This window comes from Coniophora puteana (genome assembly GCF_000271625.1).
Source record: "Coniophora puteana RWD-64-598 SS2 unplaced genomic scaffold CONPUscaffold_9, whole genome shotgun sequence".
Taxonomy (NCBI): domain Eukaryota; kingdom Fungi; phylum Basidiomycota; class Agaricomycetes; order Boletales; family Coniophoraceae; genus Coniophora; species Coniophora puteana.
The window spans coordinates 661908-683601 of NW_006913061.1; the positions used below are offsets into that span (position 1 = coordinate 661908).

Below are 21694 nucleotides of genomic sequence, written 5' to 3' on the forward strand. Positions count from 1 at the left end.
TTAACATTGCCGTTCGGATAGCTCTAACCATTATATCTTGCTCCCAGGAACTCTATCCATACGTCTTTGGATGATGGCTATACGACGCTGCCGAGTCGTGCTCTGGTTCGGCCTCCTCCCCGATGATTTAAATCTCAAGAGATGCTACTGCTGCATCATGACCGTTTCTGCTCTAATCTCCCCAGCAACTTGAGCACTTGAGCCGCGAGGTAAGTTCGTTGATCCCGCTTCAGCACATCGCTTACATCTTGTCTTAGCAGTATCATCTGCAACTATGCCCAGCCCATCTCAGGAAGAGGCTTGGAAGAAGCTTGCAGACGTGTGCGTTCGTGCAGCGCTGTACGACTCTTCAGACAGACAGCCATTTTCTCAATGTCTCCCAGGCACGCGCACGAGTCTTCTCGAAACTCTGCGCGAGTCAGTTCAGCGGGAGCAATCCAATCTGATTTTTCTCACTGGAGAGTCAGGATCGGGGAAGTCCGCAGTTGCGCATACCTTTGCACAAGAGCACAGAGAAAACGAACTTGCGGCTACTTTTTTCTTCTCCAGACAGCATCCTGGGCGGAGAAACACGGATCACTTCCTACCCACTATCTCGTATCAGCTTGGTCTTTTACATCACCTCGCCCAAGAAACCATCACAAGAGCGATTACACGTGACCCGAGCTTACTGGATCCAGATAGATCGTGGAATGATCAGCTCGACCACCTCGTACTCGCCCCGCTGAGGCTCCTAACGCGTCACTGGTCCCGGGAAGGACCGGGAAAGAAGATGGTCATGATCTTTGATTCTTTGCACGAGTGCACGAATATGGACTACGACCGCATCAACCAGCTCGTCGCCTTCTTTGATCAAGCACTTCGGCAGGATAGTAGTGGTCGCCTCCAAATCTTGGTTACCAGTCGCCCCTATGTCCACATCCAAGCCGCTATAAACAGCTTGAAAAGCCCACTTCTCCCCCTGAAAATGGAAGACTTCGACCCTAAAGAAGATATCGAACTTTTCCTTAGATCCTCTCTGCTTGAAATCAACCAGGCCCATCCACCCCTCTCCTTTCAGCCATGGCCATCCGATGTCGAGTTCAGGCTGTTGGTGGACAAGGTTGCTCACCGTTTCATCGTCGCTGCTACGGTCATACGGCTACTCCGCCAGAAGGACCCGGCGGAGCGCCCCTCCTTCTTAGATTCCCTCCTACAGAAACAGGACCTGAATAATATCGATGAGTTATACCACCATGTCATCTCCTCATCATCCCACAGCGCTGAAGCGGCGCCACTCCTCGCCCTCGTTCTCAATTTATCTTCGCCCCTTTCCGTGAATGACATCTCCCGGTTGGTGGAGTACGATGTTCGACCTATTCTTGACTCCGTAGCATCCATCATTTCTGTCCCAGGAATAGATTCATCGTGCGAGCCCGTTGCAGCCTATCACACGACCCTTCGCGACTTTTTATCAAACCAGAAACGATCAAGAGGGCTGTACTCAGACCCCGCGGCAGTTCACTGCCGGCTGGCGTCTGCATGCTTGGATCTGATGAATCGCTTGCTTCACAAGGACATATGCCGCCTCGGCGATTCCTCCCGTTTGCATTCTGACATCCAGGATTTTGGCGTCAGACGAGACGCGGCCGTATCTCCGGCGCTTCGATATGCTGCACTTCATTGGATGCATCATTTTTGCCAGGCATCGCGTCATGACGGAACGCAGCAACTTCTCCTTTCCTTCGTCCAAGAGCATCTACTTCATTGGATTGAAGCCCTATCCGTACTAGCAGCCCTGTACACCTGCACTCTCTCGCTCTCTGAAGTGATTCAAACTGTGATGATAGACGTGAGTTTTCTATGTTTCATCCGCACGCAGAATTTAACTTTGAGACTTAGCAATCCTGGAGAGCGCCATACGCCCAAGCGACCACCATCTCCCTACTTTACGACGCGTACCGCCTGATTCACGAGTTCATGGAGCCAATCAAACTATCTTCTCTTCACGTCTACGATACGGCGCTCGCTTTATGTCCCGTGGACATTCAACTTCGTCAAGTTTATCAGAAGGACGTCAAAAATGCGAACACATTCTTGATAGATGGACTATCTAGAAAATGGAGCTGCGTTCTCCGGACGATCGACTTCCCGAACGGAGTCGTACGCTGTCTTTCGCATGACGGGCGCTTGGCAGCAGTGGAGCGGCCAGGCTTGGGACACGCAGACAACGTTATCGAGCTGTGGGACATCGTTGCTGGAGGCATGATATCCTACCAACACGTACCCAACTCATCCTTCCCTGTCCGTTACGCCTTCTCACGCGACTGTTCTTGTCTCGTCTACCACTCCTCTACGTGGCACTGCGTAAAGCTCTGGCTTCTCTCAGCTCGTGATGTTGTCTCTGTTGAGGCACCAAGTGCATCATCCGTGGCCATTTCATCTGACGGTCGCACACTTGCGTGGCACAGTGAAGATAGCCGATCTCTGACTGTTGCATCGAGAGATGCTGTTCGCCCAGATTTCACTCTCCCAACATTCGAGAGGCAGCTTTCGATCTCGGAGGCACCCATGTCCGCGAGGTTTCGCCTATCTTTCTCACCATCGGGCCGCCGGCTCCTTGGACACGATGGTACCAAAATTCGGGTCTGGAGCACCAGTACCGGAGAGCTAATTTGGCGAGACAGCGGCGATGAAAGGGATTACTACACTGCCACCGAGGACGAGAAGTACATCATCCGTTTGAGGCAAAATCAGGCGACAGACAGCAACGTTTCTGAGAAGCTGGAGTGGCAGTTCTCCCCCGTCGACGAGAAGGAGATATCCCTTAGTGACCCGAGGAGCCATAAGCTAGACCATTTGAAGAGTCGCAGCGTTCAGCGGCTGAAGAATATCGTAAAAGAAGAGATTAGACACGTCAAGCCTCCGTCATACTATAAGATTGAGCGGTTCCCTGGGAAGGCCCTAGTCAAGATTGACAGCGTGTGGTATGCGCTGCGTCAAACGGGCGAAGATGCAGGAATAATTACCGTAAAAAGTACGGATTTTCTCCCTTTCATCACCCCCGAGGGCAGTTTGGAGATCATCGACCCTTCGCTATCATCTCCTCTCCCACCAACACATCACAACGCATCGTCTAACTCGCAACTTCCCGCCAGGAAGGTCCTGCCTGACTGCAACGAACACACGCTTGTTATGTACCAGTGCTGCGGAACGGGCAGGAAAGTGAACGTTACCATCCGAACCGAAGATGTCCGATTACCATATTCTGACCCGGTCAGACTCCCATCAAAGTGGCACAAATCCATTGTCTGCTCTCCAGACGGACGATTTCTCGCGAACCGATCAGACAAATCTATCAGCGTCTTTCGTGCACATCCTTCACAGCAGCACATTTTTACCGCAAACATTGGCATACACCTCGCCAAATACAGCTTCTCCCCCAGGTCCACTTACTTCGTGCTATTCGTCTCTGAGACTGGCGTGGCGCCGAGAGTCAGGCTGTGGCAGCTTGATGGCGGAATGGAGCTTGAACCAATAGTGCTCGATCCAGAGGCCGAGGTGAACCGAGAAGAGGATCTTCAAGTCGCATTCTCTCATGACGAGAGTAAACTTGCGCTCGCTCGCTTCGTTAAGCTAGAGCCCAGTCAGCCCTTTGAAACCGAAGTGTCCATCTATCGACTTGACTCGGATCATCTCCCAGTAAAAGTATGCCAGTTTATTGCCCGCCTATCTTTAGGCTTTGGAAAAAATCTGGCCTTTGGAGACCAAGGCCGCCTGTCAATCGCTGCACACTCTATCTTATCTAGCTATAATCAAGAAGCAAGATCTACATCATATCGCATCGTTCAAGAAATAGCCGAATATCTTAACAAACCACCATCCAAGTTTCACCGCACTTCCTATGAGATGGATCCTTCTTTCGAGGCGCGAGAAGTGAAGATATCTCCGTCCCTCAATCAGCTAGTCGTCAGAGGTTTCCACCGATCCATTAACGACTACACGATTTTATTCTTGCAGTCACAAGCTGTCGAGCGTAGTCGGCGCCGACTGGAGCTTATTCGACAAGACACCGGTGACACGCTCTACGATACTGTCACCTGGTCTTCAATTCGGCTACACTCTGATGGCTGGCTTTGGAATGGCTCACGTAGGCTTGTGTGGATCCCTCACCAATACAGGCCAGCTCCGGGCGACGAAACTCTCGGCCAGTACGCGCAGACAGATTACATCCGCAAGTTGGGAGATAATATTGTTATAGACTCGAAGAAGCTCGCGAACCCGTTGATCTTGCGTATTAAACATATGGAATGATTTTAATGTAATTATGCACAGTATTGTACGTTTACTATTCCAGAAAACCTGTCACCCTTCACTACTTGATATCGGATGCTATGGTAGAGTTATTTTTATTTATATGTGTTTTAGCATGCTCTACCTTTGTCCCAAAGCTGTTGCGGGTAGGGCTACCAAAACCTGCATGAATCAGGCTCGAACGTCTTTGCCATTCGGAGCATGTTCACATTCGACGTCAGACTTGACCACTACAACGTTGGTAAGCGCCAAGGACACAATGACAGAGTCATAAACCCAAGCACTCACCCCATTTCCAATGAAGACTTGCGCTCGCTCTGCAACGAGCATGTCCACCGCCTGCGCCACGTACTTCTGCTCCGCATTCAGCTCCAGATCGCGACTGCTTGAGATGCTCTCCCATTTCTGTCCCGCTTCAGACAACGCATACTTCAGCTCTGCGATCCATTCTATCGGGCCGTTTGTCATGATGAACAGACGATTCAGCGGGGCATACTCGCCACTCGCCGCATGTTCTAGCCTGACCTGCGAGACCTTGTCGATGATCTGCGTGATATCAGGATAACACCGTCGCTCGTACTTCGCCACGTTTTCGGGAGTCGTCTCGCCCCAGCCGTGGTCTGCGGGTACCTCAAATTTCTCGACAAACTCGGGAAAGGAGTTGAACGCGTTCCAATCCGAGGACCAATTTGCGAGGTGGTGGCAGTGCTTTTCGAAGTCACCACGGCGCACGTGGATCGCAAGCAGCCCGGGTATTATGTCTCTGCTGTCGAGTGCATTGTCGCTAAAGAACCAAGAGGAGAACGAGGAGAGACGGCGCATGAAAAACTGCACATTGGCCTTGAACGCGTCCAGGATGAGAGGTGACCATTGCCAATGAGTAACGGCTGGCGTTTTGGATAGATACAGCCAGATAGGAAGCATTCGCTTTTTGTCACCAAACGCCCTTGATAACCATGACCGAGTTACTTAGCATACCAACATTCCACAGAGAAAAAAGGGAGAGGCGTACATATAGTCGAAGATAGCTGGGCTGTAATGCGCCAGCTGAACGCAAGGATCCTCTATTGCTGTGAGCGTCTCAAACCATAAATTCAGCAATGCCGGAGCGGACTCGCTTCCGTCAAAGCCAGCACGCTCTTGAACTTCTCTAACGTTGAGAACGGTCGCGTTCGGGCAAACACTGAGGAAGAAGCTAGAGGACACTGCACGAGGTGCTTTATCTCCGGGAGGCAGTGCACCACCGACCATGGGTCCTGTGTAACCCATCACATCAACTTGGGTTAAAAGTCTGATGGTTGTAAGGCGCACCTCCGGCAATAGCGGATAGCGGTATGCGCGATGGTATGATGCTGCCATTAAATGTGCTATACGGATAATGATCCCAATCCCATACGTAGTCGTTGAAGACATGGCTATGACGATAGTTAGATTCGCGATGTAGGGATCAGAGATCAAACATACGCACGATCGATTCGTAACATGAGCTATCAGCGCCATCATGAAGAATTCCTGCATGACATTTCCCCACCCAGATCCTGGTTAGTTTCCACGTAAGTGACGACACTCAAAGGTAATAACAAAAAAGCCTTTACCATGTGCATAGTTATCCGCCCAAAGATACTTGATATTCTCTCTCTGCGAGTATTCCTCGTAATGCGGCAAGTGGTTCTCCTGCGTACGGTATTTCTCGTACAGCGGCGGCAGGGGCTGAATCAAACGACTCGAGCGGTTCACGTGTGCTGCTGGCTCAGTCGCATTTATCTGGGCCTGTGGGTGAGAAGCCCAGTAGTATCGCGTCATCCGTGAAACCCAAGTGATGGTGATACAAGTTAAGAAGAACATAGTGGCCACAGAACGCCATCTGCGTTTGGCGAAGCTGAAATAGTGCGTATTAGCCGAGGAGGGACGTCGCTGCGCGGTAAGGGGGAGAAGGTCGGCCTTGAAGCGCGTCGGCTTCATCTCTGACTGTACATTGCACGTAAGGCATGAGCGGTAAACATGAGGTATCAACGACGTACGAAAGAGATCGGTGACGCAGGACTTGGAGTCGAGCTGCCCAGGCGGGATGGATCAGTACAAGAGACGATAAGCCTTAGATAGACGTTTCTTACCTGCGGTCTCGCATCCCTGCATGAGAGAACATTAGGCACGGGAGACCTGCTGCGCATAATGTCCATGCAGCGATAAACTGTAAGCGCACAGCCTTGAACTTAGGGAAGAGGGCACGCCTCACTGAGAACCTTGGTGGATGAATGCTGAAAGTTTATTTGGCCGTTCGAGGAGGGGGAAAAGCGGGGGATATGATCAGTTCTTATGAGAAAACGGCGGGGGCGATGCTGATGTTACGGCTCCGCATCAAGAGCGTCTGGTTTGAGACTAGGTACACCCATACGTAGGAGGGGTCAATTGTCAAGTAGCCGCACAGCCGACCAAGACGCGTACAAGGGTTTACCTCTTCCGTTCATTCCAAGATTACCTTATACTCACGCGTCATGGCTCCAAGGCATTGTTTTTAGGAGCTTCCCATTCGTCAAGTCCAAGAAAATAGATGGGCGGCCTGGAATGACCGTATATTATGTATGAGATTGCAAGGCTGGGAGGATTGAGTACTAAGACACCGCATTGGGGTAGATCAACTGGTGGCGTAGTTGGTCAGCTCGAAGTCAACCGCTCTTCTCAAATCAAGCCGCACTTACATCGCCAGCGGGAAGAGATCAATCGACGATCAGCGCCGCAGTCGGAGGAACATCGCATTCTTCGACGCGCGCGAATCAGGGTGGAGGTATGCATCATAAAATCCGGCGACAAACTGCTCCGCTTTGAAACCAAATCGGTTGTACAATAGCTGTCGTGGGTGTGCGCCAGCTGGTTTGAAACGAGTGGTTGATAATAAAAAACGGCCACGTACCATTGCAGGGTTGTTGGCGGAGACGTGGAGCGTAACGTCACGATCCGGGTTGAGCGCGAGGAGGTGATACAGCAATGTCCTACGGAGGAAGCGGTCAGGATGAACTCGGGAGGACGCAGACAGCACGCGCTTACGAAGCTATGCCAGCACCGTCCCACCCGGCGCGAACGGTAAGGTATGTTACGTACGCTTCTCGTGAGCTTGGAGCGCTGGCAAGAACGACGGCTACAACGAGGGCACCATGCGTAGCGACGAGCGTGCACCGCTCGGGGTCGTGCTGAAGAGCATCGCCGACTAAAGTACGCGAGTCAACATGGCTTGATATAGACAAAAATGGGGCACGTGCCATCAATGCCATTCCAGAACGTACGCTCTAGAAGATCGTTCACTTGTGGAAGGTGCGTGGCAGCGAGTGTACGATACGCGATAGGCATCTGAAGCTCAGAAGGGTTCACTCCTGGCTGTTCTCTGTCAGGACTGTATTCTGGTTAGCCGAAGAACAGCATTGAAGAGAAGGGGCGACGCACTGCATGAACGCGAAATGTTCTCGAACATCGTCCATGAGCCCCATCCAAGCCGTACGCGTCTCCCAGTCCGCCGCAACCACGTCACCTCGTCTGCCTGCACCACTACTAGCGTTTCCGAGCCCACCGACCTGCGATACGGTGCCAACAGCACTCAGGGCCGAGGGTCCACCGTGTTCGTGTGTTACTCCATGCTCTGCAGAGCCGACTATGCGCGAAAGGAAGGAACGAGAGAATGGGGTAGTTCGGATCGCGTTCAGGCTTGCGATGACACCTGGGGGAGGTGGTAGTGTTGGAAGTGGATTTGGGAGCGGCGACAGTGAGGCTACTGAAGGAACAGGAGTTTTGTCTAAGAGGTCGGACGTGGATCCAGTGTCATCTTCAACTTTCGGCGGGGCCAGGGGCTGACCAAGGGAGAGGTTGGGGCCAGAAACGTGGGCTCTTCTACGTTCCTATTAGGGGGGACAAGGACTCGAATAAGCAACAGAGAGAGGAGGGGGTTACGAGCGGCAAGGCTGTAGCACACATACACGTTCAAGGGAAAGTTTCCGGAGTGCAACAATACGCATCATGGGTGGTGTCTGGCCGTTGGCATAAGCGGGTTCTGGGGCAAGGATCTCCTTTCGTTCGAGGAGGGCATTGGCTTCGTGATGTCTGAGAGGACGCAAGCTCTCTCCCTGAAGACCATTGGTTCAGCAATCCTCACGTTGAAGAGATGGCCGAAACTCACCTGTGCTCCAACCAGCCCCTCTCGATCTATCTCATGTTGACGTGCGGCCTTGAGCTCAGACAGGAGAGGAGATATGAGCTCGTCGAACGCAACAGTAGGTGGTTGACCGGATGCATTGCCGTCTTCTGCATAGCACGGCTTGTCTGGAGCGCCAAGGAGGTCGGGGAGCGGTGTCAGGAAGAGGGATGCGATGTTCTTCGCGCGTCCATACAGAGCGACCTCAGATACCTCAACCTTGCGTCGTTTCATGTGTCGTCTATGTTCCTGAGAGGTTGCATTGGCGTTGGTTATATGCGCAGATACAGAGGGAATGTGCGGTCCAACTTACCTCAATGTATTCGTCCGAGGAGTCGTCATCCCATTCGAGTTTGCCTAGCTTCGCCATCCTTTTACATGTCGTTGGTAGAGGTCTGGTTATGCTTTGTCGTGAAGGCTGGTAAGGACGAAGGGGAACGAGAATAAGGGCGGCTGAAAGCGCGACACATTCCCTGGCTCGCCGATGCGACGGGGGCCAACGCGGGTTGCACACGATTCCCGACTGCCAGTGCCAATGGGCGTCGGGCCTCACAACCAGTCCCACTCCCTTTGGATGCCTCTACTCAACCTGAAGGCGGTAACAATATTTGGATGTATGTGCGCGCTGTCGCTGAGCCCTTCTAGCCCATGACTGATGACCTCTGACGCGGGCGCTTGCAGAATCGACATCTACAAGAGCCACTAGTTCATACACTACGTCCTTCCCGATCCACAGCTCTGAACTCGGCCGTTGAACCGTCCCCTTTGACGTTGCTGAAGGATGGGCAATATGTTTGAGAAGGTGACAGTTTACTGTCCCGTGGGTCTCTTCCGTGTAATCTCCGTTTTCAAGCTTACGGTTTACATCTAGATTTCAGGCTGCACGCCCAGATTCCGCATGAATTCCGACGTTATCTCAGAGAAATATGTGGAGACAACATTGTTCCGCTGGTATGTCGGGCTCTTGAGGAGCTGATCTTAGGCGACGAAGGGATGAAAGATGTCACCACCATTGGTAACGCATGACTGCTGCTCAATCGGCTGTCCACCATAGCTCATTGCCTCTACAGGTGACTTCGACAAGTACGCACGGCAGTTCAGGAATGCCGACACGTCCTTCGAGGAGACTTCTCGTGAAGAGTTGCTGGCGACCCCTGACTCCGATATTCGCGTGCTTCGACATTGCAAAGCAGGCGTGGAAGACACATGGGACTTTGGCGTCGTTAGTGACCCTTCTTCCCGAGAAGAAGATGGCCATAACGGATATCACGTCTCAGTTGGCGTGCTCATCATGGTTCAAACCTTTGCTCTCCCAATCTTGGATCTCGCGACTAATGGGCGAGTTACGCCGCAGCGTCTGTGGAGACTTGCGATGCATCAGGGTTGGTCTGAAGTGCCATCGAAGCGCGGCGATTACGGTTTTGCGGGTATTGACTATGGTGAGATACATCATGAGCGGAAGAAGAACCCATCGCCAGTGCCCTGGATGATTCCAGCGCAAGTTGTAGCTTTGGAGGAGCTGGGGGATTTGGACGTGATCAAGGAGGCGATCGTTTGCCAAGGAGGGTTGTGGGTGTGGATGGGTCCGGACAGGTACGTTCGTTCTTATGAGCTACGAGCTTGTGATCGGTTTCACCCATCTACGGCTCGATTAGATTCCCGCTCGATGGCACTCCTGGAGACGGTCTTATATTACCCGCCTTGTCAGAGTCACCCCTGCCAAAGGACAACATATCCACGGTCGAGAAGTTGCCTTTCGAGCTCCTCTGCGCGATAGTCGCGGAAGGTTCGTTGTCTTCTTTTCTGTCTCTCGCGTCGACATCCCGCACTATGCACGCACTGCTTCTGGGATCTGAAAGCGACAGGAACGCGGTAGCGTTTGCTTGGATCTTCAAGAATGCGCCGTGGTACATCCCCATCGATAGTTCTGACGAAGAAAACCCGCGTTTCGAGATGAGAAAAGTTTCTGGCATGTGGGCCTACTTGCGCAGGTGCCGTTCGAGCGCGTCGATGAGAAACAGGGAAAGAATATGGAGAGCTGCAGAGCAGATTGAAGAGTTCGCGAAGAAATGTGGGGTTTGATCAAGCAGCGTGTCTGCTCTATTACATTAATTTGCATGTGATTCAAATTAAAAAACATAAGCTTTTGTTAATCAATTTCCTTGCTGAACACATTTAGTTTCTTTGTGGTGAAACACACCTGCTGCCTGGATACTGGAGGCGAAGGGAGTGCAAATATCACTTCTAGAGCTGGAGCGTCGGCGCCGCAGGGTATGTCGTTGCCATGCGGGGATCCTGACAGCTCGGAAGCGCCCGGAGCAAAGTGCGCATTGCTCCTGCTTGCACCTCTTGGGTCCACGCTACGGTCGAGTCGACAGCGCATGCAAAGCCATTCACCTACTGTAAACCTCTCCGCTTCTCACTTCGATATCGGGATGCCTCCTTCCAGATAAGCAATCAGATGCCCTATCTGTTGAGATGGGTAAGTCTCCGCTCACGTCGCTATTGGGCTCAACTCTTACCACCGTCTCCTGCAGCAGGCGACGATAGTCAACCTTGTCCCATCAGTCGCCTCCCAACAGAAATCCTCCTCTGCACCCTTGGGCTCATAGATGAGGATTCGGGGTGGGAGACTGTCTGTACTCGCTGGCTTCATATCTTCACTATCCTTCCAACCAAGGAATACTTGCCCTAGTTTGACATCTCTATCTCACTTGACACTCCAGTCCTGCCTTCCGTGGTTGCGGCGCACATTGCTGTTTCGGAGGGCAAGAAGAGGCTCAGGGTATCTCTTACCTCCCGCTCCTCGCAAGATATGGAGAAGGCCGCGCCCGCACGTCACGTTGAATGCTGCAGGGTTGAGACAGCGATGCAGCTCCTCACACCTCATCTTGGGCGCTTTCAGACGTTCTCCGTTGGGACAGTCAGTCCTGGAGAAGACGACGACGAGTGACCTCGTATAGCAGGGATGAGTGACTACTGACACGTGCGTACACGCTATGTACCGACTACGCTGGCCATGCCGGCCCTAAACTACGCATCGTGCCTTCCTCAAGGCTCGGTCCGATCCTCCCTAGTCCACCGTCCAGACGTACTTACTACCGCTCTGCTGGATTAGTCGCCATCAAATTCATCGGCACTATAGGTGAAGGGGATGCTCCGCGGCTCGAAATACTCGAGATCACGTCACGCGTCGCAGATACTATTAAACCCGCGCCTTTCGTCTTGTTCAGGTGTCCGTGGCTCTCGCGCCTCGACTTGGACGGACGGACTTTTGTCGACTTCGCGCACAGTCAAGGCCAGAAGGGACCCAAAAGCGGCGACAAGCGCGAAGAGGATGGCCATCGTCCCCGAGGCTTGGGAACGATGAATCTCAATATTTCGACCTACCGCCCTATATCAGGCTCATGCAATCTGACACCGACGGTGCTCCTTGATGCACTGTACGAGTTCATGGAAGGAAACAGATTCGGTGTGGATCTTGCGATAGACGACGTCGCTTTTGACAATGATTCAGAGAGCAACAAGTACGACGACACGAACAACGGGGATAAAGACGCGAGCCAATCTACCGTTGGCATATTGGATAAGCTCGACAACAACTACATCACGCTCCGTTCCCTGTCCTATCTCTTCCTCCAAGCGTTCTTCGATCGATACGTGCCCGAACGATCCTATGTAGCCGACGGAGGGACGTATTTCATTTGCCTCTCGAATTGCTCCATCGACGGAAACCTTATTATCCGCACTGCTCCTGGACTCCGCCTCGAGCGCATCAAGACCGCCGACGAGATAGCTCGTGCTCTAGCGGGCTGGTCCGGAACCGAGCTCGAGATTGATGATTGCCCCGCGTTCGACGACGCCTTCGTTGATAGGCTACGCTCGGCCGAATGGTGGTCCCAATCTGCAGTGATCGAGTGCCTCCGGATCTGGAGGTGTCCCGGCATTTCTCCGGGTGCGCTGTACAGGCTGCTGGACGAACGAGACATGCACGTGTGGGACCTGTTTGTGTGGGGTGCATCAGTGCCGATCACAGATGAGGAAGAGGAAGCGTTCCGTGAATTAGTAGTTGACAAACCCAGAGCTTGGTGGACAGGGAGATTTATTTGGAACACTGCCTAATTAAATCGGGTACGCACTCTCGTATCTTTAGTCACGTAATATACAAGCCAACCCACCTCTTCTTTTTGGATTACGCAGCTGTGCATGATTGTTAGAAACCGCTGTGGCCCATGCGACGCTTGTTGGATCATGGAAAATACCATATGTTGTATCCCCATACATACTTTTGAAACCCACGGCCAATTTTACCCTTGGGTGTATCTGCATAAAGGTCTGTCAATTGCCAGCGGCTCAATACGAGATCGGGTGCGAGTTTGGTATGTTGCTGATTAAAATATGGAAGCTTGCTGAAAATTCAGTATGAGTATATAAGCTAGAACAGCGAACAGCTTCTTGTTACTTTGGGTAAGGCTGACATGTTTCAAGGCTGTATTTGAATCTTACAGACGCATACCGTGAGCCACGTGTTGAATTCGAAGCGGATGGGCTGCAAACTCAGCGAAAATTGTGTATTCATTTAGGGCACTGGTAGGCTTGCTGAAAGCAGTGTTTTCAAATTCAACTCATGAACCCTCTTTTCTGTGGAGCTACCGGCGGCGTGAATGGGCGATACGGCAACTCAGGTGCCACCGGCCATCGTCGAGGCTATTATCGCAACCCCATGCTAGTTGACTTTGCCTCAGAGTGTCGTGTTTTCCGTAAGAATGCACTCGAGTTTATTCAACATGGACCACTGGGTTCAATTAAAACAACTTGGAAATATCGTTGGACTTTATCGTCGAACTAACCTATCCTAGTTCAATGATATGTCTGGTGCTAGATTCAGTAACAACCGGCGCCAAGTATCAAATCGTGCTAAATAAAGAGTGATTCTCACTTCCTCGGCATCCGCACATTCCCGCTCCAAAATCTTCTGTGAGAGCCACATCTATATTTGCTCAGTGAGGCTCATACAAAGGTCGAACTCTCGCTCAATCGACTCCACCCGCAGCTCTCTCGCGAAGATGTATGACCCAGAGCTTGTGGCATGGGCTCAGGCCTATGTTTCGGCGGAATACGTAGGACGTAGGTTTCACCATCGTTCATCTCCAGAGCTTAGTACTCAAGTTGAAATGACCAGTGGCTGCAGCATTTATCGTGATTTATGACTACGGTACGATCGATATCATTAATTGTTTTTCTTTCTTTTCATTTCAACGTCATCTCATCTGGTACGGGTTTTGTCCCATAGCACTGAACATTATACCTGAGGTGAGCAGGTTGCTACTAATCAATGGTGATGGTCAGTACTCATGAACTCTGTCTCAGGTGGAATTCCTATGGGTACGATACATTATTTCTTGTGCCATAAGACCTCCGTACATTGATCGTTACAGCGGAGAAAATTCACGTCCACAACTCTTGTTTATATGATGGTTTTTTCGTTTACCTAAATTGGGGTGACTGATGAGACTAAATTATATTTGTCTAGCTGCGATATTTGGGATTGAGCTACTCTATGTAAGCGAACAGTTGGGAAATCCACACTTCAAAATATGTCTTAAACGCGTCTTGGTTTCAGATTGACGTTAAGTATGTTGATTCGCGACGCATGCATCTGCAAGCTCATTATGCATTAACCAGCATCGTCGGTTTTGGACGAGCCAGTGTCACCCCTTGTGAGCTCAGCTTCTCAAGCTGAGAATCAGCCGTCACTCACCCACTATCGCTTGAAAACAGTGGTAATGTATAAGCAATTTGTTTTCGTTATCATTATTTTCATGTTACCTCTGTATCACACTACCAACAGCTGTAAGCACTTCTTTCCCGAAATTTATGATATTCTGAACGATTTTTCTATACTAGGCTTTGCTTTGTGGTCGTCGCGCGAAGTACTACAGCTGATCTTAACATGCATTTTGCAAGGTTTTCTTTCTTTCTTCTCTATTACAAAGTGCTTCCCAGTCTTAACTTATATCCAGGGATGATGACAATACGTGCATACACGCTGCTCGGAAGATCCAAGCCGTTTATTTATACTGTTTCTACTGTTTTTATTGTTGTTCAAGGCATTAGCATACCGTCAAACCTGTTCATGTTCAAGGCAGTCTTGAATTCTGCAGGTAAGTCTTCAAATAATGTGGACTCCTCAAAGCCTGAATAGGTCACAGGTCGTACCAATGTTGCCGGTTTCAATATCTGTGACATCGGAGCACCACCGACGTACTCGTGGATTACGCCAACGAGTAATACCTTGTGGATGGCGTACGAGACCATTTTGTGCGGCGCTGTCCTACGCTATGCATTCAAAGAGGTCCCCGCCTTTTCATGGAAAAGCCCGACTCGCTCAGTCAATGCTCTTGTAGCAGTGATAATCCGAGATAATTTAGTACACTTTTTCATGTGAGATCACAAGCTCCCCTATCCAGGCTGGCAAATACGACTGATCAACAAATAGTGTCACCTTCTCGATGCTCATCGCCATCCTCAATGCCACAGGTGTCACCAGTAACGTACAGTTTAACGACCAATTTTTATTGTAAGGCTTCGATTAATCTGGTGCTTTATTGGCAGATATTTGTGTTCTTGAACGGGTCCTACTTTCTGGTTTCGCTGCAAGTAGCAATGATAGGCCCGTGGATAATCATCAACCTTCGGAGGAGCTATGAGAGAACTGCCAGCCCAGGCACATCTAACTCATGGGAGATGACAACAGTCGCTTTTGCTGGCGATAATTCTCGGCAGAAATCCGAGTGTGGGGTATAGCAAACCAGATGCCGCCAATCGAGCGATATAGAATATGGATATGTTTCCGCCACACCCATGTTAAAAGACATCATCTTTCTTGCACGGGCTAGACCCACACATCTTGCTAATATTTCTTGACCCCCTATATTAATGCCTTCGTAATGGACACTTTACCGGAGTTGATCATTTGAACGACCGAATCGCAAATAGCATAACCGCTCACTTATATAATTACAAGCGTCAGAGGGGTCATTTGCACCATGAGGTGTCCTCATGCTATACACAAGACACGCCGTCGCGTAAACGCTCCAGCTCCAACGGCATACAGTTTTAGGTCACATAGCAAAGGTAGATAGAAATCCTTTTCACGCGGTGCATAACACAAAATAAATAAGTATAACACCGGAAGATGAGAGAGGGTAGATAATCCCCGCGATAATTGTTATAGGGTTAAAAAGACGCATGTTGAAGTATTTTACCTCACTCATAAATTATATGCTCCTGCATGATCCTACTTTCAATGCTGAATCTAGTATAATTATCTCAATGCGCAGGTTTACCCTTCCACATCTTAGCTAAGGACTGAAGGGGTGTTTTTCGTCGCCAAGAACGCTCCGTTAAAAACGCGGTTGCGGATAGATCCGCCGCTCTACATCTTGCTCAGAATGCCCTTTGCAGGGAGACATGTCACAGTCAATGACGCCACCATCAATCAGCATCCTGTTCATGTTGACTTCGCGTTACATCGCACACTTTGTGCAGCAAGGTCAGAGTTTGGTTAGGGTATTTCCTGTGCATTAGATTTTACTAACTTTATGTTATTTCAGACGTGTCAACCTTTTATAAGTTGTTGCCTGTGCTTTCGAAGTGAAATGTTGAACCTCCTGTTTTGCATCTGTTTTAGTATCGTCTCCGTCTCCTTTTAGGAGTAGTGTCTGAGGGACATCGATGCATAACTGAATGTACACTGAGTCTTAACCCATCGAATAATGGATAACTGCGGAAAAAGAAATTAAGCACAATTCAGTCGAGCATTGTGACAGGGGGAAATGCCACGGACCAAGGCAGCAATGTACAGTTCAGGGATAGAGCCACTGTGCACGACATGGCAGTGCGATTCCCGAGAGGGGCGACGCCACAGAGCCAAAGATGCCGTCAGGGAAACAATCTCTTCGAGACAAATGAGATGAGTTAGAATTCTACCAAGGTCAGAGACTCTCGCTTGAGAGTCTTAAACACCTCCGGTTACCCAGCTCAAATTGAATATAGCCGGCGAAACCTTTCGCAGTGCTCAAATGCTCATGCCTAGCACGCCAACGCTGCTATTTACGGTAAGAGTCGGCGTGGTAGCCCACCGTGAGGCCTCGAGGTTGAACTATTGAACACCATTTGAACAAAGGCAGTCCTTACTTATGATGCGGACCGGATTGAAGGACAGACTCTGCGTTGTTGTACTGTACCATATTTCTTACTTATTCTGACATAGGGATGGGCCCTTGCAATCAAAGGTAACCCTTTACCACAATGAAAGAGAGTGTGTCGTCGTGTAGGTTAAAATCACTCAAATGGATGTAAACTCGAATGTAAGCGGGAGAGGCGTCGGAGCACATCTAGCTGCTCCCTAGGACACTCAGCACGATGGTCGCTATTCATGAGGCTGAAAAACAATGGGCATGATGCGTGAGCGGCAGAAATAATGAGACGAATGGATACGATGCGATTGTGGGAGACGAGAATGAGAGAATCATGACTTGTAGCCGCCGTTATAAGCTAAGATAGGGTCGATAGCTTCCACACGGCAATATTCATAGAGAGGGAGATCGAGCAATGGATATATGGTGACAGAAAAGTATGGAATACAAAGGCGGGTAACGTATAACAAAGGAGAGAATAACTATTGAACGGCAAGGACCATAGGGCGAACCTCATTCAAAATAAAAGGGTCAACGCATACGCAGCAGCTGCGCCACAAAGGGACTCGCGTTGAAGAATAGAACCACTACCGACCTACATTCCGAAAACAGGGGAGACATTCAAAAGCGGGCAACGTGCGGGCTGACAGGAGCCGCAACCAAACACAACCGCACCGTTCGTGTCATAAGTTTGAAGATACGATTAGATATCAGCCGGAGCCGAGGGCTGTACGGTTTATGCCTCTTGTATTTGATCAAATATTCCCTACCTGATGCTGTCATGTTGGGGTACGATTGCTTGTTCTCAAGCACGACGCGCGATGTTAAAAACGGCACCGAATCTGACGGCCTGCGAGGCGATTCCCGGGGTACTTGATCCTCATAATCTGACTTCCCATATTTATGCAGGGCAGTAAGATCAATCTATGTAGCCGCAGAACGCGAGACATACCGTGTCTCTTTCGGTGGCTATGAACTGAGTGAGCAGGCCTTGTCGACATCTTGTTCTGCGGCGTTAAATTGGGCTCCGCACATGGCATACTGAAGTGCTTTGGCCTATATTTAGAGCTCTGGTCAATGTTAGGCGGCGAAATAGATCAGAAACCGAATGCTGCACACTAAGGCAACGATGCGTAAGATCCTCACATCATATACCGTGGCATTTGTCATAATGCAGTGAGTACCAATGAGATCTTAGACGAGTAAGAGTCTAACGAGGGACTCTCCGAACTTGGTTCGTCTGTGTTACTGTCTTGGAGTGAATGGATCTGGTAAGCCTAGATCAAGCAGGAATTTCAAAGCTTATTACGGGAGGAAATGCATTCAATGCACTCAAGGGACATCTTCTGACACGCAATATGGCGCACGAACGACGGTGAGATGCTATTCGGGTAAGTAACATCTGGAGAAGACACCTTTTGGCCCGAGGAAACCAAATATCTGGCGCATCAGTAGACGGAGGATCATTCCTGAGTACACATTGTGAACTTAGAAACTCCAAAACTGACAAAGCGACAGGTACTTGCCTGACGTTTATCCAACTCTCTGAGATATCTTGTCTCCACTAGCAACATTCATCAAAGACGAAAGAGGTGATATATGACTAGAATACAGTACTGGCCGTTTGACTGGATGTATCGTCTTCTGTAGAAGATGAATTGACTGGCGCATCAAGGTCCAAGAAGAGTAAGTAGCAGTATCAGGAAGAAGGATGGGACAATCTTCGTGCGTCCTCACTGGTTTGACGCTACACCACTGTAGCTACCGTGGATGCTCTTAAGGCGTTCACCTTGGGGCAGCTTCAAGTAATATATGCGTGCGTGCGGAAGGGTACTACGTGATAGAGGCATCCATCTTCGGACTCGTCATTACATCCAAATTTGTCGGGCTTTGACATCCTATTCTGGAGTGGCCGGTTATATTCTTGCGATGCTTTGCTGGTGGTGAATCTGGGTGGATGCTAGCAAGCACGAAGGGGAGAATCAAGGGGTGATGAGAACCAAAAGCTCCGCAACACGGTCGCTGGTGCGAACGGTTTTGACTCTTGACGCGGCTTGCACACGATCCTCCATCGTAATATGTGATCCCCACCAACGCTTGCATCTTCGCATGATTCATTGGTTCTCAACTTGATAAGACATTGCGAATATGTAGGTTTGCTTCTCTCTTTACAGCTAGTCCTGTATCTGACGACCCCTGATGAGCGTCGATATACGCAGTGTCGACGCCTATCGACCCAATGCCACGTCAACCAGTTGCTGTGCGCAACTTGCCTCATCTCATCGATCTCATCCCGCGTCGTCCTGGACATAGAACCCAGCCGCTCTCTAAGTCCACCTGATGCAGCTTAAGGATGGGTCATACACTTGAGAAGATGACGGCCTACTGTCCAGTGAGTCCCTTCTGCGCCATCTCTACTTTCAGTCTTACGGTCAATGTCTAGATTTCAGGCTGCACACCAGATATACCCCACGGACTCGCAAGCTACTTGAGAAAAGAATTCGAGGGCAGCGCTGGTCCGTTAGTGACGCAGGCTCTCGAGGAGCTGATCTTAGAGGACAAGGGAATGAACGATGTCACCATCGTCGGTTAGCACCACAGCTCCTTCGTCCGTTCGCTGTAGCTCACAACCCTTGTTAGGCGACCTCGAAACGTTCTCACATAGAATGACAGATCCTACCACGTCACACCAGGTAACGCGAAACGAGGTCCTTCACACTCCCGAATCCAACATTCGCGTCGTTCGGCACTGCAAGGCGGGCGAGAGGTGGAGTCTGGGCATCGTCGACGACCCCGTCGACTCAGGAGACGACACTGGATTCATCGCTGTGTTCGGCGTGCTTATCATGGTACAGACGTTCTCCCTCCCTATCCTTCACCTAGCCACGAACGGACGTGTCACCCCCCAGCGTCTCTGGAGGCTTGCAATGCATCAGGGGTGGTCCGAAGTAAACCTATCCGAGTCGGACCGCGGCGTCTATGGCCTTGTGGGTGTTGACTATGGCGCGTTAGAGCACGAGAGGAAACAGTATCCATCTCCGCTGCCGTGGATGATTCCAGCGGAGGCTGCAGCCTTGGAGGAGCTGGGCGATTGTGAAGCAATCAAAGAAGTGATGATGCATCGAGGAGGGCTGTGGATGTGGATGAGCCCGGACAGGTACGTTCTCTTCTACGAATTTCATGATTGGCGTTTCACTCCCCGGTCCTGTAATTAGGTTTCCTCTGGAAGCCGCACCAGAAGAAATGGCTCCATCTCACGTCTCCTCAGTGCTGTCGCCGCCCAATGCCAACCCAGCGACGATCGAGAAGTTGCCCTTCGAGCTTCTCTGTGCGATAGTTCTTGAAGGCCCCCTTTCTTCTCTACTCTCGCTCGCGTCGGCATCTCGCAGTCTGTACGCTCTAATCTTGGGTTCTGAAAGTGACAAGAACGCCATAGCATCGGCCTGGATCATCAAGAACGCGCCATGGTACGTTCCTGTCGACTGTTCCGACGAAGAAAACACCCAATCGGATCTGAAGAGAACCTCTGATACGTGGACATACTTACGCAGATGCCAGGCCAGCGCGTCAATGCGGAATAGGGAACGGATATGGAGGATTGCAGAGCAGATTGAAGCGCTTGCGGAGAGATGTGAGGTGTGATATTTTCCTGGCACATGATAAGTTCGTTAACCTACATACAATCTCTGCACTACGTCTCTTGCCTGCTAATGGATTGTCACTCTCATTTGGCTCCCATTAGACAGACTTAAAGCTGAGTCGCACATAGGCGAGACTCTTTGATGTGGACGAGTCCAGACAGGTACGCGTCCTCTCTGATGGTCCTGGTAGTAATATGTGACAAAGCGTTATTATTTTATGCACAAACACGAACTTGAATCGAGACTACTTCAACGTTGTCTCAGATTCCTCTCAACCTTCGTCACTGTAGTGGTAGTGGTAGTCGACGTGAACACTAGCTCCCCGTTTTCCGGGATAGAAGCTCCGTCATTGATAACTATCGTAGGATGGTTCCCCGCTCCCTCAACTCGTATAGCGGGTTCAGAACTGGACACCGTATATGTCGCCTGAGAGATCACCGGGGCACCCGGAGCAGGATTTGTCGTGGGCTCACCCACGCGGCGAACCGTCCATTCCTGTCCTGGCTCTCCAATCGGCGCCAGCTTCACCTAGGTTGTGCCAGCGCATACCTTAGTAACGTTGACGTAGACAGCAAGGCCATCGAACATCCTCACCTTTGTACCTGGGTCGAAGCTGCTCAGTGTAATTGCCAGGGGGCTGTTTGGCCACACGATCCTGAAAGTAGGCGCAGGCCAACACTCCATAAAACCATACAACCCTTGTAGATGAACAAAATACTTACCGAATGGTAGGTTCTCGGTTTCCTGGGATATCTTGTATTGCCCAGCTGACGGGGTGAGTTTTCGTAATCACCGAGCTGTCCGTCTCGCATGTGAGATACTTTCCCAGAATTCCGTACAGAGACCTGATAGAGTATCCCGCTTCAAATGGAGAAATTTCCCACTGTTTGGGGGATGTGGTGTCGGAAATCTCGAGTATACTAGATATGACACGAAATCACCTTCTGATTGGAATATTCGTGTTTTAAATGACCTAAGTGCAGGAAAGTTGTCAGGGGCCGTTAATCTCTAGCAATCTGCAGACTGAAACTGACCTTCGACAGGGTTTTCATTTACCAGGTCCATAGCTATCTGTCCCCCTGACTGGAGAAGTAGATAGACCCCAGGACGGATCGGAGTCGTTTCCATGCTGGGACCTCTCGCGTCTGACGAAGATGCCGCTAGTGGTGAGTGAACACCTCGTTCAAACTCTTCAATGACGGTCGCCTCACTCTGGGAGTGGTCGATGATAGACATGATTGGGCGTCTAGATTGCTGCCGTTTGTGGTGCGGCATTTCCCGTATCTGTGACATGTCAGCTGTCCTCTTTACGGCCGAACCATGTTGTTCGGAGTTCGAGACCAAACATCCTGCGACGCAGGCGCCACAGACGAACATGA

At 50.4% G+C, this 21694-nt stretch overlaps 8 protein-coding genes across 8 annotated transcripts; 5 read left to right on the forward strand and 3 right to left on the reverse strand.

The window, feature by feature from the left end:
• Window positions 1-274: 274 nt before the first annotated feature.
• Window positions 275-673, forward strand: CONPUDRAFT_31502 (uncharacterized protein; the record flags this gene model as incomplete). Its single annotated transcript, XM_007772211.1, has 1 exon — window positions 275-673. A coding segment is annotated over one exon (399 nt), but the record flags the coding sequence as incomplete, so codon positions are not given.
• A 99-nt stretch (window positions 674-772) lies between these two features.
• Window positions 773-4240, forward strand: CONPUDRAFT_74510 (uncharacterized protein; the record flags this gene model as incomplete). Its single annotated transcript, XM_007772335.1, has 3 exons — window positions 773-1831; window positions 1882-4129; window positions 4161-4240. The coding sequence occupies 3 exons, from the start codon at window positions 773-775 to the stop codon at window positions 4238-4240; spliced, it is 3387 nt and encodes a 1128-aa protein (XP_007770525.1).
• Window positions 4241-4356: 116 nt separating this feature from the next.
• On the reverse strand, window positions 4357-5915 carry CONPUDRAFT_138220 (uncharacterized protein). Its single transcript, XM_007772512.1, has 6 exons — window positions 5889-5915; window positions 5762-5831; window positions 5605-5708; window positions 5306-5549; window positions 4582-5239; window positions 4357-4523 (listed from the first exon to the last, which is right to left on the reverse strand). Exons 2-6 carry the CDS (start codon window positions 5809-5811, stop codon window positions 4446-4448), a joined length of 1134 nt encoding a protein of 377 aa, XP_007770702.1. The 5' UTR covers window positions 5812-5831; window positions 5889-5915; the 3' UTR covers window positions 4357-4445.
• Window positions 5916-6426: 511 nt separating this feature from the next.
• Window positions 6427-8945, reverse strand: CONPUDRAFT_138221 (uncharacterized protein). The gene is made up of 9 exons (XM_007772513.1): window positions 8787-8945; window positions 8459-8722; window positions 8259-8405; window positions 7732-8180; window positions 7551-7681; window positions 7339-7498; window positions 7205-7283; window positions 6993-7141; window positions 6427-6932 (listed from the first exon to the last, which is right to left on the reverse strand). Exons 1-8 carry the CDS (start codon window positions 8841-8843, stop codon window positions 7022-7024), a joined length of 1407 nt encoding a protein of 468 aa, XP_007770703.1. The 5' UTR covers window positions 8844-8945; the 3' UTR covers window positions 6427-6932; window positions 6993-7021.
• A 318-nt stretch (window positions 8946-9263) lies between these two features.
• Window positions 9264-10597, forward strand: CONPUDRAFT_138222 (uncharacterized protein; the record flags this gene model as incomplete). Its single annotated transcript, XM_007772514.1, has 4 exons — window positions 9264-9293; window positions 9365-9488; window positions 9544-10066; window positions 10129-10597. 4 exons carry the CDS (start codon window positions 9264-9266, stop codon window positions 10553-10555), a joined length of 1104 nt encoding a protein of 367 aa, XP_007770704.1. The 3' UTR covers window positions 10556-10597.
• Window positions 10598-11591: 994 nt separating this feature from the next.
• CONPUDRAFT_138223 (uncharacterized protein) lies at window positions 11592-12770 on the forward strand. Its single transcript, XM_007772515.1, has 2 exons — window positions 11592-12604; window positions 12674-12770. Exon 1 carries the CDS (start codon window positions 11840-11842, stop codon window positions 12593-12595), a length of 756 nt encoding a protein of 251 aa, XP_007770705.1. The 5' UTR covers window positions 11592-11839; the 3' UTR covers window positions 12596-12604; window positions 12674-12770.
• Window positions 12771-18999: 6229 nt separating this feature from the next.
• Window positions 19000-20323, forward strand: CONPUDRAFT_83337 (uncharacterized protein). Its single transcript, XM_007772516.1, has 4 exons — window positions 19000-19066; window positions 19118-19262; window positions 19315-19831; window positions 19890-20323. Exons 1-4 carry the CDS (start codon window positions 19028-19030, stop codon window positions 20314-20316), a joined length of 1128 nt encoding a protein of 375 aa, XP_007770706.1. The 5' UTR covers window positions 19000-19027; the 3' UTR covers window positions 20317-20323.
• A 241-nt stretch (window positions 20324-20564) lies between these two features.
• Window positions 20565-21551, reverse strand: CONPUDRAFT_74514 (carbohydrate-binding module family 13 protein; the record flags this gene model as incomplete). The annotated part of the gene is made up of 5 exons (XM_007772336.1): window positions 20565-20843; window positions 20865-20970; window positions 21038-21198; window positions 21257-21288; window positions 21350-21551. 5 exons carry the CDS (start codon window positions 21549-21551, stop codon window positions 20565-20567), a joined length of 780 nt encoding a protein of 259 aa, XP_007770526.1.
• Window positions 21552-21694: the final 143 nt, after the last annotated feature.